This window comes from Pseudophryne corroboree, chromosome 1 (genome assembly GCF_028390025.1).
Source record: "Pseudophryne corroboree isolate aPseCor3 chromosome 1, aPseCor3.hap2, whole genome shotgun sequence".
In the NCBI taxonomy this organism is placed as follows: domain Eukaryota; kingdom Metazoa; phylum Chordata; class Amphibia; order Anura; family Myobatrachidae; genus Pseudophryne; species Pseudophryne corroboree.
The window spans coordinates 100,446,252-100,463,982 of record NC_086444.1 but is presented as its reverse complement, the minus strand read 5'-3'; the positions used below and the strand labels follow the sequence as shown (position 1 = coordinate 100,463,982).

Below are 17,731 nucleotides of genomic sequence, written 5' to 3'. Positions count from 1 at the left end.
TTTACTGGAAAAATGCTCCGACTGCTGTCATCTCACCGCCATTACTAACAATTTAGTTGCCCCCTAAAGCTCATTATTTGATGGCTTGGTAATAGGAGAGTAGAAATAGGAAGGTGAGAAATATCAAAATCATAAATGTATCTGTATGAGCTCTTCAACCTTTGAATGTGACATACTTGTACTGTGTGTAGCACAGGTAAAACTAGAGCTATAGAAATAACTATATATCTCTTTGTAATATGCAAGTGATTTTTAAGCAACCATTTTTAAAAAGCAAGTTACGGTAAATACAGTTTACATGAATTGGATCATCCTCTTTCTAAGTCGCACTCATATGAATCATTATAGCCTTTTCAAAATCTCTCTCAGTGGCAGACATGTTTTCCTGCCAGTCTCACACACACACACACACACACACACACACACACACACACACACACACACACACACACACACACACACACTCTCGGCATGTTGTATGATGTAATAAGGACATTTAGGATTTTTCAGTTCAGACAGAGCTCAGAGATGTGTTCTAAAGCCTTTCTGCTCACTGCATCTTGTGCCATGTGACTGTGGTTGCCATAGTCCCACGACAGTGCAGAAATCTAAGCAGCCATAAGAAACAAATAGAGTGGGAATAGAACCCGTGCCATCCACAGGTCGCTACTCAGTCCGCAAGGGGCTTGTTGCTCTCACCCCCCCACCGGCATTCTGCGGCTGGGATCCTGAGCACTGGTAACCCGATACACACCCGTACAGAGTACCATGTGTATCTACAGAACTCTGTTGCAGTAGTGGCTATGGGTACAAAATCCCATTTACAATGTTTGCACGGAGTCTATAAATGAACATAAACCATCAGTGTCACAGGGATAAGAGTTGACATCATGTAAATCAACTTAATCACTAAATGGCTGTCTCTAAGCTAATACATGAGGGCAATATTGCTGTAAAATACAATTTATTACCTACAGGCAGGCATGCTTTCCGGCTCCTAATTCCATTAGCAGCACACTGACTTGTACACTCCTTCTCTGTCTGTGACCTTGAATGAGCACGGGAAGAAACTGCCCTGTTGAATTGTGTTTTTCCGTTATGTATTCATATCACACTGTAGGTTTGCCAAAGCTTCCAAACTAGAACATAATACATTTTATGGAATTTAATCAGCCCATAACTATTATGTAAATCATATGGTTCAGAAGTACTGTTACTGCAAACTAAGTGATGTTGGAATACCGCGTCGGATTGTATGGCCTGCTGACAAACCTTCTATAGAATCTAGTATACTGTATAGAATTTTCCAAAATAGATCTGCGTGTGCTCCGTGGGGTAAATTTACTAAGATGGGAGTTCTATTTAAGATGGGATGTTGCCCATAGCAACCAATCAGATTCCAGGTATTATCTTCTAGAAGGTGCTAGATAAATGAGGAGTAGAATCTGATTGGTAGCTATGGGCAACATCCCATCTTAAATAGAACTCCCATCTTAGTAAATTTACCCCAGTGTGTTTTATAGGGATTGCCATTGACCGTCCTATCCGATCTGTGCATAGTCAGGGCCTATTTAAAATATAAATGGGCAGAGGCCACTACCAGAACAGCAGGTGTTATTTAGTAAGTTGTCCAGTTGGCATGATGGGTGAATCCATGAATATGGGGAACATCAACCTGACTTCTTTTCTCTGCATCGTCGCCCTTAACTACAGCGGCTAAAAGAGTTGCTGGAGAAATATCTGATTGAATACGTGGTATTATTCCCCCCCCCCCCCCCCTGTTTTCTGTGGAAAGGCCAAAAAAGAGAAGTTGGCATTGCTTCACTTATTTCTCCCTTTAAACCTTATAGCATAGATAACAGTATATGTAATAATTGCGTGTGTTGGTTTGCAGGATGAGTCGGCATTGACATGGGCACGTCGCATCCTGGAGGTTTAGTGCCTTTCCCGTTGCAATGGCTTCAGAAATGGAGAAGGCCGACGCCCTCCTCCAGACGTTCAGCGCGGCCTCCGTGGCCTCCAGCTTAGGGCTGGGCATCTTCTGCTTCTTGGCTGACAGAGTGCAGCAAGCGTCTTTCATCCAGCAAAATGACTGGCTGAGATCCATGTCTGACAATGCAATACACGGGGTGATTGGCATGTGGTCGTGGGCCATCGTCATCGGCCTAAGGAAGAGGAGTGACTTCTGTGAAGTTCTGCTTGCTGGATTCCTTGCTAGTGTCATTGACCTGGACCACTTCTTCCTGGCTGGGTCCTTCTCACTGAAGGTAAGTGGTTTCCACAAGATGACATCTCATCTACACCACATGCCTTCAAAAGCACAGCAGACATGAATGTTAGGTGTAAATACACCAACCTAAGTGACCATCCGCAATAATAATAATAATGTGGTAAAGGGTTTGTTGTAACAAATGCAAATTAGCACTAACCTATAAAACCAGTTAGCAATTATCGTCCGAAGTTATAAGTTGATTAGTTCCTATTGGTTCCTGCACTTTGTTAGTATATAAGTATATGTATTGAATTACGTGAGTGTTGATTAGTCTTGTAGGCGTTCCTTTACTTGATAAAGAAGTATCATTCCCGACAACACAGGAATGATACTATTTAACATGGCAGCTCCCATTCCATGACTGTCTGCTACAAACAGTAGTTAAACAGCCCATCTGAAGCACCACCATTGTTCTTGTCTTTCTAGAGCAGTGGTTCTCAAACTCTGTCCTCAGGACCCTACACGGTTCACGTTTTCCATGTCACCCAGCAGGTGCACTGTGTATCACCAACTGTCACATTTTAAAAATGTACAGGTGACCTGCAAAACATGGACCGTGTGGGGTCCTGAGGATCGAGTTTGAGAACCTGTGTTCTAGAGAATACTTCTATAAGTTACTACCAAAAACATCCTACCTCCAAATACACCAATCTCCTTCCATACTACAGATTCCGTACTTTACTTTCACTTGTGTTTGGAGGGGAGGATAATGGGGCGGAAACAGAAGGGACCAGTAAAGGCCTCCAGCTGTGTGTAACTCACTCGCTGCCTCCCATATAAATGTCTTTGTACAAATATGAAACCTAATACTAAACCGTTTTTTCACTAACGTAAATAATTCAGATTCCTTGTAGTCAGTAGAAAACAATGCTTTATCACTTCCACAGATATGAATAGGTGTCTCAAACAAGGAACTTGAAAATAGTCAGTTCTACTAGGTGTGAAGTGCGGACAACGCCCGTGATGCGTCTTTGGAACACTGGCAACGCAAACCGAACTTGCCCCGAAATGTATTTTTTAGTTTGTGTATTAAAGTTCGCGATATAGGGGCTTCCGTCAATACGGCTGTGGTGTACACTACAGCGCAGGCTTTGCTGACATCACTCCTAAATGTATTTTCCCTCTAAGTGGGGTTGTTGTTATTATTTTTACTAGCGTTTGCCCGCGTCGTTGCGCGTGTGGATGTCTGTTATTGCTCAGAGGAACCAAATTTCTTTGAAAACAATATTTGCAGTTTTTCCTTCAGGAATAACACAAAAAGATGCTTGGGGCTACTAACTCATGAGCAAGCCACGTAAAGCTGCCCATGGGAGAAGCAGCTGGTCCTGAGATCTACTCCTGCAGCCCTGAGCATTTGCCCCTGCGACTTGTTCATCGTCATAGGGAAGCTTACACTTACAGGAAACTGCAGGCGCTTGAACTGAAAAGGAATATTGTTGGGGATAAGGGTTATCCATGGAATAAATACAGTCTCAGCTGCACCACATCCCACTAGAATCTTTACCTCTATCATGTTCCTCTCCAGAGCAGTCACTTTAAATCGGGTTCCGTATCATGACTTGGACAGAGTCAAGTTCCACAGAAGCATGATTGGAACACCAACTTTCAGCGCAGTGCTGTATGCTGGAAGTCCAGCTGCACTGAATGAGTTCAGAAATTCCACACGTATAGTCATCGAGCGTCTGGTTTTCCTGTATTGCCCCTCTCCCTGATGTCACATCGAGATCATACATTCCACCGTTTCTTTTCAGGTCACTGATACCCCTTTCAGACAGCACAAATAACCTGGTATCGACCCGGTATATTGCCGGGTCGTTGTGCGGTGTGAAAGGGTCACTCACGAATTCCCGGGCCACCTGACTCTGTAATTCAACACGGGAATTAAGAAGGGTCAGGTGCGGTGTGAACGGGTTACCCAGGTCTAGTGTTCAGTCTATCAGACGGGCAGGGCACGGGTCCGTTAGGGGCACAAGGGGGCGTGGCTATGCAAATAGGGGGCGTGCCCACTTGCACGTAATGCAAGTGGGTGGTTCAGTCCACAGACGGGGACGTGGGCGGCCGGCGCCGTCACTGTTGGGGGCGTGCCCAACACCTACAGAGGTGCTGGGCTTCCCCCAAGCTCTCTGACAGCGTGATGCGCGCGGCATCTTTACACACTGAGAGGGGCAGAAAGCGGGCGGCTGTTTTAGCAGGGCGCCGTAGAAAGGGCAGGGTGGGTTTTGCCCTTAAAAAATCGGGTAGGGCGCGGCGCCCTGCTAAAACAGCCTAGCGTGAACACTACAGGTCAATGCGACCTGGTACCCATTCACAGCGTAGTGAGAGGCGGCGCGGAGATTATCTCCTCTCCCAGCGCTGCCTCCGCACCTGCCCCGATGCCGCCACTGTCCCCACCCCCAACAACGGCAACCTGACTTGGCATATTGCCGGATTGGGAAGCCAGTTCTCGGGGTCCAATGCCGGGTCACACTCGGGAAGGACCCGTTTCCAATTCCCGTGTGCGACCCTGCATTTGCGATCTGAAAGCGATATAAGCGATGCAATAGAAAAAACGCGATCTGAATTCATCCAGCGGTTTTTGCATGATGCAAGAACAGACAGACAGACATACAAAAATTCTGAAAAAATATATTTTTGTCTCCATAGTTGATACACAGTCCCTACAAGTATATTTCTCAAACAAATCCTGCTATGTACAGACACAACCCTTAAGCCCCGTACACACGGGGAGAGATGAGTGCTGATCCATCTATCAGTGACCGGCCAGAGCTGCGCGTGGGGGGGGCGCTAATTTCAATTTTTCTCTAACGTCCTAAGTGGATGCTGGGGACTCCGTCAGGACCATGGGGAATAGCGGCTCCGCAGGAGACAGGGCACAAAAATAAAGCTTTAGGATTAGGTGGTGTGTACTGGCTCCTCCCCCTATGACCCTCCTCCAAGCCTCAGTTAGGTTTTTGTGCCCGTCCGAGCAGGGTGCAATCTAGGTGGCTCTCCTAAAGAGCTGCTTAGAAAAAGTTTTTTAGGTTTCTTATTTTCAGTGAGTCCTGCTGGCAACAGGCTCACTGCTTCGAGGGACTTAGGGGAGAGAATTTCAACTCACCTGCGTGCAGGATGGATTGGATTCTTAGGCTACTGGACACCATTAGCTCCAGAGGGAGTCGGAACACAGGTCTCACCCTGGGGTTCGTCCCGGAGCCGCGCCGCCGACCCCCCTTACAGATGCTGAAGATTGAAGGTCCGGAAACAGGCGGCAGAAGGCTCTTCAGTCTTCATGAAGGTAGCGCACAGCACTGCAGCTGTGCGCCATTGTTGTCACACACTTCACACCAAGCGGTCACGGAGGGTGCAGGGCGCTGCTGGGGGCGCCCTGGGCAGCAATATTTTAATACCTTATGGCAAAAGAATACATCACATATAGCCATTAAGGCTATATGTATGTATTTAACCCATGCCAGTTATCTAAATCTACGGGAGGAAAGCCCGCCGAAATAGGGGGCGGGGCTTATTCTCCTCAGCACACAGCGCCATTTTCCTGCTCAGCTCCGCTGTGAGGAAGGCTCCCAGGACTCTCCCCTGCACTGCACTACAGAAACAGGGTAAAACAGAGAGGGGGGGCATTTTTTGGCGATATATTGGATATATTTAAGCTGCTATAAGGAACAACACTTATATAAGGTTGTTCCCATATATATTATAGCGCTTGGGTGTGTGCTGGCAAACTCTCCCTCTGTCTCCCCAAAGGGCTAGTGGAGTCCTGTCTTCGATAAGAGCATTCCCTGTGTGTCTGCTGTGTGTCGGTACGTGTGTGTCGACATGTATGAGGACGATGTTGGCGTGGAGGCAGAGCAATTGCCGATAATGGTGATGTCACCCCCCAGGGAGTCGACACCGGAATGGATGGCTTTGTTTATGGAATTACGTGATAATGTCAGCACATTACAAAAATCAGTTGACGACATGAGACGGCCGGCAAACCAGTTAGTACCTGCCCAGGCGTCTCAGACACCGTCAGGGGCTGTAAAGCGCCCTTTACCTCAGTCGGTCGACACAGACCCAGACACAGACACTGAATCTAGTGTCGACGGTGATGAAACAAACGTATTTTCAAGTAGGGCCACACGTTATATGATCACGGCAATGAAGGAGGCTTTGCATATCTCTGATACTGCAAGTACCACAAAAAGGGGTATTATGTGGGGGGGTGAAAAAACTACCTGTAGTTTTTCCTGAATCAGAGGAATTAAATGATGTATGTGATGAAGCGTGGGTTAACCCAGATAGAAAAATGCTAATTTCAAAAAAGTTATTAGCATTATACCCTTTCCCGCCAGAGGTTAGGGCGCGCTGGGAAACACCCCCTAGGGTGGATAAGGCGATCACACGCTTATCAAAACAAGTGGCGTTACCGTCTCCTGATACGGCCGCCCTCAAGGATCCAGCAGATAGGAGGCTGGAAACTACCCTAAAAAGTATATACACACATACTGGTGTTATACTACGACCAGCCATCGCCTCAGCCTGGATGTGCAGTGCTGGGGTCGTCTGGTTGGATTCCCTGACTGAAAATATTGATACCCTGGATAGGGACAGTATTTTATTGACTATAGAGCAATTAAAGGATGCTTTCCTTTATATGCGAGATGCGCAGAGAGATATTTGCACTCTGGCATCGAGAGTAAATGCGATGTCCATATCTGCCAGAAGGAGTTTATGGACGCGACAGTGGTCAGGTGATGCGGATTCCAAACGACATATGGAAGTATTGCCGTATAAAGGGGAGGAATTATTTGGCGTCGGTCTATCGGATCTGGTGGCTACGGCAACTGCCGGAAAATCCACTTTTTTACCTCAGACCCCCTCCCAACAGAAAAAGACACCGTCTTTTCAGCCGCAGTCCTTTCGTTCCTATAAGAACAAGCGGACAAAAGGACAGTCATATCTGCCTCGGGGCAGAGGAAGGGGTAAGAGAGGGCAGCAAGCAGCCCCTGCCCAGGAACAGAAGCCCTCCCAGGGTTCTGCAAAGCCCTCAGCATGACGCTGGGGCCTTACAAGCGGACTCAGGAATGGTGGGGGGTCGACTCAAGAATTTCAGCGCACAGTGGGCTTGCTCACAGGTGGACCCCTGGATTCTGCAGGTAGTATCTCAGGGTTACAGGTTGGAATTCGAGAAGTCTCCCCCTCGCCGGTTCCTAAAGTCTGCTTTGCCAACGTCTCCCTCAGACAGGGCGACGGTATTGGAAGCCATTCACAAGCTGTTTGCTCAGCAGGTGATAGTCAAGGTACCCCTCCTACAACAGGGAAAGGGGTATTACTCCACGCTATTTGTGGTACCGAAGCCGGACGGCTCGGTAAGACCTATTCTAAATCTGAAATCTTTGAACCTGTACATACAAAAATTCAAGTTCAAGATGGAGTCACTCAGAGCAGTGATAGCGAATCTGGAAGAAGGGGACTTTATGGTGTCCCTGGACATAAAGGACGCTTACCTGCATGTCCCAATTTGCCCTTCACATCAAGGGTACCTCAGGTTCGTGGTGCAAAACTGTCATTATCAGTTTCAGACGCTGCCGTTTGGATTGTCCACGGCACCTCGGGTCTTTACCAAGGTAATGGCCGAAATGATGATCCTTCTACGAAGAAGAGGCGTATTAATTATCCCTTACTTGGACGATCTCCTGATAAGGGCAAGATCCAGAGAACAGCTGGAAGACGGAGTAGCACTAACCCAACTAGTGCTGCAACAACACGGGTGGATTCTGAATTTTCCAAAATCTCAGTTGACCCCGACGACACGTCTGCTGTTCCTGGGAATGATTCTGGACACGGTTCAGAAAAAGGTGTTTCTTCCGGAGGAGAAAGCCAGGGAGTTATCCGAACTTGTCAGGAACCTCCTAAAACCAGGGACAGTGTCTGTGCATCAATGCACAAGAGTCCTGGGAAAGATGGTGGCTTCTTACGAAGCGATTCCATTCGGCAGATTCCACGCACGAACTTTTCAGTGGGATCTGCTGGACAAATGGTCCGGATCGCATCTGCAGATGCATCAGCGGATAACCTTATCGCCACGGACAAGGGTGTCTCTTCTGTGGTGGTTGCAGAGTGCTCATCTGTTAGAGGGCCGCAGATTCGGCATACAGGACTGGGTCCTGGTGACCACGGATGCCAGTCTGAGAGGCTGGGGAGCGGTCACACAAGGAAGAAACTTCCAGGGAGTATGGTCAAGCCTGGAGATGTCTCTTCACATAAATATACTGGAGCTAAGAGCGATTTACAATGCTCTAAGTCTGGCAAAACCCCTGCTTCAGGGTCAGCCGGTGTTGATCCAGTCGGACAACATCACGGCAGTCGCCCACGTAAACAGACAGGGCGGCACAAGAAGCAGGACAGCAATGGCAGAAGCTGCAAGGATTCTTCGCTGGGCGGAGGATCATGTGATAGCACTGTCAGCAGTATTCATTCCGGGAGTGGACAACTGGGAAGCAGACTTCCTCAGCAGACACGATCTACACCCGGGAGAGTGGGGACTTCATCCAGAAGTCTTCCACATGATTGTGAACCGTTGGGAAAAACCAATGGTGGATATGATGGCGTCCCGCCTCAACAAAAAACTGGACAGGTATTGCGCCAGGTCAAGAGATCCTCAGGCAATAGCTGTGGACGCTCTGGTAACACCGTGGGTGTTCCAGTCAGTGTATGTGTTCCCTCCTCTGCCTCTCATACCAAAAGTACTGAGAATTATACGGCAAAAGGGAGTAAGAACGATACTAGTGGCTCCGGATTGGCCAAGAAGAACTTGGTACCCGGAACTTCAAGAGATGCTCACGGAGGATCCGTGGCCTCTACCTCTAAGACGGGACCTGCTTCAGCAGGGACCGTGTCTATTCCAAGACTTACCGCGGCTGCGTTTGACGGCATGGCGGTTGAACGCCGAATTCTAAAGGAAAAAGGCATTCCGGAAGAGGTCATTCCTACACTGGTAAAAGCCAGGAAGGAGGTGACTGCATAACATTATCACCGCATTTGGAGGAAATATGTTGCGTGGTGTGAGGCCAGGAAGGCCCCCACGGAGGAATTTCAACTGGGTCGATTCCTACATTTCCTGCAAACAGGATTGTCTATGGGCCTCAAATTGGGGTCCATTAAGGTTCAAATTTCGGCCCTGTCGATTTTCTTCCAGAAAGAATTGGCTTCAGTTCCTGAAGTCCAGACTTTTGTAAAAGGAGTACTACATATACAGCCCCCGGTTGTGCCCCCAGTGGCACCGTGGGATCTTAATGTAGTATTGGATTTTCTCAAATCCCATTGGTTTGAGCCGCTCAAATCGGTGGAGCTGAAGTATCTTACATGGAAAGTAACCATGCTACTGGCCCTGGCTTCAGCCAGGAGAGTATCAGAATTGGCGGCTTTATCATATAAGAGCCCATATCTGATTTTCCATACGGACAGGGCAGAACTGCGGACGCGTCCTCATTTTCTGCCTAAGGTGGTGTCAGCGTTTCACCTGAACCAGCCTATTGTGGTGCCTGCGGCTACTAACGAGTTGGAGGATTCCAAGTTGTTGGACGTGGTCCGGGCATTGAAAATATATATTTCAAGAACGGCGGGAGTCAGAAAGTCTGACTCACTGCTTATATTGTATGCACCCAACAAGATGGGTGCTCCTGCTTCTAAGCAGACGATTGCTCGTTGGATTTGTAGCACAATTCAACTTGCACATTCTGTGGCAGGCTTGCCACAACCTAAATCTGTCAAGGCCCATTCCACAAGGAAAGTGGGCTCATCCTGGGCGGCTGCCCGGGGAGTCTCGGCATTACAACTCTGCCGAGCTGCTACTTGGTCAGGGGCAAACACGTTTGCAAAATTCTACAAATTTGATACCCTGGCTGAGGAGGACCTTGAGTTCTCTCATTCGGTGCTGCAGAGTCATCCGCACTCTCCCGCCCGTTTGGGAGCTTTGGTATAATCCCCATGGTCCTGACGGAGTCCCCAGCATCCACTTAGGACGTTAGAGAAAATAAGAATTTACTTACCGATAATTCTATTTCTCGTAGTCCGTAGTGGATGCTGGGCGCCCATCCCAAGTGCGGATTGTCTGCAATACTTGTACATAGTTATTGTTACAAAAAAAAAATCGGGTTATTTGTTGTGAGCCGTCTGTTCAGAGGCTCCTACGTTTGTCATACTGTTAACTGGGTTCAGATCACAAGTTATACGGTGTGATTGGTGTGGCTGGTATGAGTCTTACCCGGGGTTCAATATCCTTCCTTATTGTGTACGCTCGTCCGGGCACAGTATCCTAACTGAGGCTTGGAGGAGGGTCATAGGGGGAGGAGCCAGTACACACCACCTAATCCTAAAGCTTTATTTTTGTGCCCTGTCTCCTGCGGAGCCGCTATTCCCCATGGTCCTGACGGAGTCCCCAGCATCCACCACGGACTACGAGAAATAGAATTATCGGTAAGTAAATTCTTATTTTTTTTAATTATTATTTCAACTTTTTCATACTTTACGATCCACGTGGACTACAATTGGGAACGGTAACCTGTGCCGAGCGCAGCGATGCGAGGGGACACGGTGCACTAATTGGGGTTCCTGGTCACGATACGAAGAAAACAACACCCCAAAAAAGAAAAAAAACCTCATGTCGACCTTTTGCTATGTCGACCTAACGCTTGTGTCTACCTATTTTGGGTGTCGACCAATAGTGGTCGACCCAAGTGTGGTTGACCCTATGAACCACACCCGATCGGCTTTGCTCTGCACAGGCCCAAGGAAATGTCATTAGCCACCCTCCTATATATTGTCTGTCTGTCATTTCCATACTGTAACAAGCCTTGTCCCATTTTCCTCAGAACAAATTCAGGGGTAGTTAAAAAAGTAATTGTGTGCTCTGTTCAAAATGTATGTATTCATATGGTCTATGCTGTACAGTATGCTGAAGATGTCTGTATATAACTTCAGGAGGTCGGGGAATTTGTTAATTGAGCTGCGATTCCAGTGGTTACTGAACCACTAAACACCTGTGTACTATTCTTTAGATGCATTTGCTGATTGCGGTCACTCTGATGTTGTGCATTGCAGGGTTCTGATACAGAAAATAGACATTAGGTCGACAGGGTCAAAAGGTAGACACAAATTTTTTGGGGGGTGTTTTTAACCATTTTCTACCCCATTTTTTACGCTTCGGGCTCAGTTACTAAAGGTAATAGTTTGTGACAGTTTGTAAATGCAGCAAAAGTTGTAAAAAGAAAAAAACAAAACTAAAAACATGTCGGCCTTTTGACTCTGTCGACCTAATGCATGTTGACCATTAGTGGTCGACCTATTAACTGTAGAGCTTTTTAGTGTAGATCTATAGAGCGGATACCCATTGCAGTAAGCCCTGTATGAGATATCGGCATAAAGCTGTGTTGTTATACTCTATGCATATAGCACCCAGGTGCCTAGCAACGCTGTATAATTGGAGAATGTTTGTTCATTCACTACCGCCCCTACCCCAGGTCATCTTATAGCAGGGGTGGGGAACCTTCTCAACTTAAAAAAATTACCCTGCCCCCCAGTAGGTCTGCCCCTTAGAGGTACTCCAAAAAAATGGGTGTGGCCAGTTAAAATGGGACGTGATACACATATGCCCCCAATAGTGCAGTGCCAGATCCATTATCGCCCCCACAGTGCCAGGTATACAAATGTCCCCACAGTGCCCCCCCCCAGTGCTGCTTACCGCTCCTTCCGGCGGGACACGGAGGAGAGCGCGGCTATGTTGGGCGGCGGCGTGTAGGACTTGAAACCAGCCGCCGGTTCGAGAGCCAATCAGAGCTCGCGGACCGGCAGACGCGGCTCCTGATTGGCTGCCGATCTGCGAGCTCTGATTGGCTCACGAACCGGCGGCTGGTTTCAAGTTCTACACGCCGCCGCCGCCACCCGTCATAGCCGCGCTATCCTCCGTGTCCTGACAGCTGAGACACGCTGCCGCCGGACTGAGCGGCGGCGTGTCTCACTGAGAGAAGCGGGTGGGCCGGAGCAAACGGCTTCACGGGCCGGAGATTTCCCACCCCTGTCTTATAGTCTAACGTCTCCAATACAACTTTCATACCAAAACCCATGTCCAGCCTAGGTCGCTGAACACTGGTTTCAAGCCACATCACAGCACCTTATAATCCGTTCACGCTGCAGGCTGGACTCGGGTTATTGCTTGGGCTTCTCCTCTGCTGGCCCTTGGAGATGACATCCTATCCAAGCGCCAGAGATCTGACTATCCATAGGGTGTCAACAGGACGATCACACAGCCCCATAACCCAGGTTGGATACCAGGGTCACTGGACAGGGGTTATTTTTCAAAACCCTTTCACACCGAGCAGCGGCATATACGCAACAACCTGGGTTTTTGCAGCGGTGTGAAAAGAGTATACCACACGCACACTTAGCATATGAAATTCTTTATCCAGCCAGCCTCATGAAATAATTTTCACGTATTTCGCTTGTTCTCAATCATAAGTAAGTACCGGGAGAGTTATTTTTTTTGTTTTGTTTTTGCCTTTAAAAAATGTGTCCCTTTTTTTTTTTTTTTTGTTGAAATCACTGAAAATTGGCAATATCGACAAATCGTTGTTCATTACAGTTCTCCCTTGGCTCCTGTCTGACAAACCACCTATCTACAAGACTTACCTATGGAATTCCGTTCCACACCTGACCTGGTATTACCCAGACACCTAAAATCCTGCCACTTACTAAAGCCTAATGTAATCCAAATACTAGTCTACGGTCTATACTAGTCACTGGAACAGCCTTGCTAGAGGCATAACGTTCTATTGCTAGGCCCCGTAGTAAAGAAATAATTCTGCTGCGGGGTACACTGGGCTCCACAAGGAATGGACAATGGGGTGTAGCGTAGGATCTTGATCCGAGGCACCAACAGGCTCAAAGCTTTGACTGTTCCCAGAATGCATAGCGCCGCCTCCTATATCACCCCGCCTCCCTGCACAGGATCTCAGTTTTGTAGTTGGTGCTGCAGTAGCAGGCACTTAACAGAGGGGCTGCTCTAGGCAGCCTTAAGAAGAGCTTTTTTTCTGAGGAAAAAAGTGAATACTTCAAGGGCAGCAGCAGTGTTACATGTCAGTGGACATTCACGGCTGCAGCTCCGGCTCTCCCCAGCGGCGCTGTACACTCCCGAGCCCTGGTTGCCGGGTAACTACAGCTGGAGGCTCCGGTTTTCATCTTGTCAGGCACACACAACGGGGGCTCTCCGGGATCGCGTGGCCGCGCTTCGGGAGGTGGTAAGTAGGTCCCGCTTGTGGGACCCGGTCTTTATCGCGATCCGGCGCGGTCAGTGGGAGGCGGGCCGCGCGTGCTGGCGGTAGACACTGTGGCAGTACAGGCGATCCCACTAGATCACCAGGGTATGGGACAGGTTAGGTTTTCTCTATAAACTGTTTTATTAGAGCCTGCAGTACCCGGTGGTTTTGCCAGCAGGGGGATAGAGCTTGGACCTAAAGCCCCTCCCCCAGCCCCAGGGCGCCAATTTATGCAAATGTTCCCGCCCTGGAGCTGCATATCTGTCTCTCCCTCACTCCCTGGCAGTGTCTGCGGCGCCATTATCCCTCAGCTCACTGTTCCTGGGAATGCTTGGGCAAATCCTCCTATGTATCCTCCTATGAGCCTGGTTGTCATTGCTGTGACTTTACAAGACACTTAAGTATTCTACCTGCCTTTTTTAGTCAGTGTTAGTTAAGAAAGAGAGTGCATTTAGTCAGGGGTTTATAGTACAATTACCCTGTGATATACATCCAGTTCTTACTGTGTACTGTTATATCTATTGTTATATAGCTGTGTAAGCTAGTCCAGTGCAGTATTATTGTTAGCATTAACCTCTGCATTGTACAAACTGTGACTATTTGTGTGTGCATTTGATAGCTGAGTGGTGTCCATTTCGTGTCTTTCACTCAACCTGCTATCCCTATATTCTATAACCTGAGGGGGCTTGGTGCGTCAGGTGTTATCTAATATTGGATTTTCACAAAGATATACTGTATTACGTATTTCTCTGACGTCCTAAGTGGATGCTGGGACTCCGTAAGGACCATGGGGAATAGCGGCTCCGCAGGAGACTGGGCACAACTAAAGAAAGCTTTAGGACTACCTGGTGTGCACTGGCTCCTCCCACTATGACCCTCCTCCAGACCTCAGTTAGAATCTTGTGCCCGGCTGAGCTGGATGCACACTAGGGGCTCTCCTGAGCTCCTAGAAAGAAAGTATATTTTAGGTTTTTTATTTTACAGTGAGATCTGCTGGCAACAGACTCACTGCAGCGAGGGACTAAGGGGAGAAGAAGCGAACCTACCTAACTGGTGGTAGCTTGGGCTTCTTAGGCTACTGGACACCATTAGCTCCAGAGGGATCGACCACAGGACCCGACCTCGATGTTCGGACCCGGAGCCGCGCCGCCGGCCCCCTTACAGAGCCAGAAGCAAGAAGTGTTCCGGAAAATCGGCGGCAGAAGACTTCTGTCTTCAACAAGGTAGCGCACAGCACTGCAGCTGTGCGCCATTGCTCCTCATGCACACCTCACACTCCGGTCACTGATGGGTGCAGGGCGCTGGGGGGGGGCGCCCTGAGGGCAATATAAACACCTTGGCTGGCAAATCATCACAATATATAGTCCCAGGGCTATATATGTGATAAATGACCCCTGCCAGAATCCATGAAAAAAGCGGGAGAAAAGTCAGCCGAAAAAGGGGCGGGGCTATCTCCCTCAGCACACTGGCGCCATTTTTTCTTCACAGTGTAGCTGGAAGACACCCAGGGCTATATATGTGATAAATGACCCCTGCCAGAATCCATGAAAAAAGCGGGAGAAAAGTCAGCCGAAAAAGGGGCGGGGCTATCTCCCTCAGCACACTGGCGCCATTTTTTCTTCACAGTGTAGCTGGAAGACAGCTCCCCAGGCTCTCCCCTGTAGTTTTCAGGCTCAAAGGGTTAAAAAGAGAGGGGGGGGGGCACCAAATTTAGGCGCAATATGTGTATACAAGCAGCTATTGGGGGAAAAATCACTCAGTTATAGTGTTAATCCCTGCATTATATAGCGCTCTGGTGTGTGCTGGCATACTCTCTCTCTGTCTCCCCAAAGGACTTTGTGGGGTCCTGTCCTCAGTCAGAGCATTCCCTGTGTGTGTGCGGTGTGTCGGTACGGCTGTGTCGACATGTTGGATGAGGAAGGTTACGTGGAGGCGGAGCAGAGGCCGATAAATGGGATGTCGCCCCCTGTGGGGCCGAAACCAGAGTGGATGGATAGGTGGAAGGTATTAACCGACAATGTCAACTCCTTACATAAAAGGCTGGATGACGTAACAGCTGTGGGACAGACGGCTTCTCAGCCCGCGCCTGCCCAGGCGTCTCAAAGGCCATCAGGGGCTCAAAAAACGCCCGTTACCTCAGATGGCAGACACAGATGTCGACACGGAGTCTGACTCCAGTGTCGACGAGGTTGAGACATATACACAATCCACTAGGAACATCCGTTGCATGATCTCGGCAATGAAAAATGTGTTACACATTTCTGACATTAACCCAAGTACCACATAAAAGGGGTTTTATGTTTGGGGAGAAAAAGCAGCCAGTGTTTTGTTCCCCCATCAGATGAGTGAATGAAGTGTGTAAAGAAGCGTGGGTTCCCCCGATAAGAAACTGGTAATTTTTAAAAAGTTACTGCTGGCGTACCCTTTACCGCCAGAGGATAGGTCACGTTGGGAGATATCCCCTAGGGTGGATAAGGCGCTCACACGTTTGTCAAAAAAGGTGGCACTGCCGTCTTAGGATACGGCCACTTTGAAGGAGCCTGCTGATAAAAAGCAGGAGGCTATCCTGAAGTCTGTATATACACACTCAGGTACTATACTGAGACCTGCAATTGCCTCAGCATGAATAGTGCTGCTGCAGCGTGGTCTGATACCCTGTCAGATAATATTAATACCCTAGACAGGGATAATATTTTGCTAACATAGAGCATTTTAAAGACGTCGTCTTATATATGAGGGATACACAGAGGGATATTTGCCGGCTGGCATCCAGAATTAATGCAATGTCCATTCTGCCAGGGGGGTATTAGAGACCCGGCAGTGGACAGGTGATGCTGCATTTAAAAGGCACATGGAGATTCTGCCTTATAAGGGTGAGGAATTGTTTGGGGATGGTCTCTGGGACCTTGTATCCACAGCAACAGCTGGGAAGAAAAAAATTTACCTCTGGTTTCCTCACAGCCTAAGAAAGCACCGTATTTTCAGGTACAGTCCTTTCGGCTTCAGAAAAGCAAGCGGGTCAAAGGCGCTTCCTTTCTGCACAGAGACCAGGGAAGAAGGAAAAAGCTGCACCAGACAGCCAGTTCCCAGGATCAAAAATCTTCCTCTGAGTCCACCGCATGACGCTGGGGCTCCACAGGTGGAGACAGGTGCGGTGGGGGCGCTTCTCGGGAATTTCAGGGACCAGTGGGCTTGCCCACAGGTGGATCCCTAGGTTCTGCAAGTAGTATCACAGGGATACAAGCTGGAGTTCGAGGCGACTCCCCCTCGCCGTTACCTCACATCAGCCTTGCCTGCTGCCCTCGGAGAAAGGGAGGTAGTACTGGCGGCAATTCACAAGCTGTACTTCCAGCAGGTGAAATCAAGGTACCCCTCCTTCAACAAGGCCGGGGTTACTATTCCAAAATGTTTGTGGTACCGAAACCAGACGGTTCGGTGAGACCCATTCTAAAATTGAAATCCTTGAACACTTATATACGAAGGTTCAAGTTCAAAATGGAATCGCTCAGGGCGATTATTGCAAGCCTGGAGAATTTCATGGTATCACTGGACATCAAGGATGCTTACCTGCATGTCCCTATTTACCCTCCTCACCAGGATTGTCATTACCAATTCCAGACGTTGCCGTTGGTCTGTCCCCGGCACCGAGGGTATTTACCAAGGTAATGGCCGAAATAATTATCCCGTACTTGGACGATCTCCTTATAAAGGCGAGGTCCAGGGAGCAGTTGTTTCGTCGGAGTAGCACTATCTCGGGAAGTGCTACAACAGCACGGCTGGATTCTGAATATTCCAAAGTCGCAGCTGGTTCCTACGACGCGTCTACTGTTCCTGGGTATGGTTCTGGACACAGAACAAGAAAAAAGGGTTTCTCCCGGAGGAGAAGTCCAAGGAGTGTCGTCTCTAGACAGAGACCTCCTAATACAAATACAGGTGTCGGTGCATCAAGGCACGCGAGCCCTGGGAAAGATGGTAGCTTCTTACGAAGAAATTCCATTCGCCAGGTCCCATGCAAGGATCTTCCAGTGGGATCTGTTGGACAAGTGGTCCGGGTCGCATCTTCAGATGCATTGGCGGATAACCCTGTCTCCAAGGGCCAGGGTGTCGCTGTTGTGGTGGCTGCAGAGTGCTCATCTTCTAGAGGGCCGCAGATACAGGACTGGGTCCTGGT

General features: G+C 48.6%; 1 protein-coding gene across 1 annotated transcript in view; it reads left to right on the top strand.

Moving 5' to 3' along the window:
- The window catches only part of TMEM267 (transmembrane protein 267), a 57,356-nt gene that overhangs the window by 11,954 nt on the left and 27,671 nt on the right, over positions 1–17,731 (top strand). Inside the window, exon 2 of the mRNA XM_063961740.1 lies at positions 1,895–2,267. Within this exon, the coding sequence (XP_063817810.1) occupies positions 1,956–2,267 (312 nt within the window). The 5' untranslated portion in view covers positions 1,895–1,955. The remainder of the gene's footprint in view (positions 1–1,894; positions 2,268–17,731) is intronic.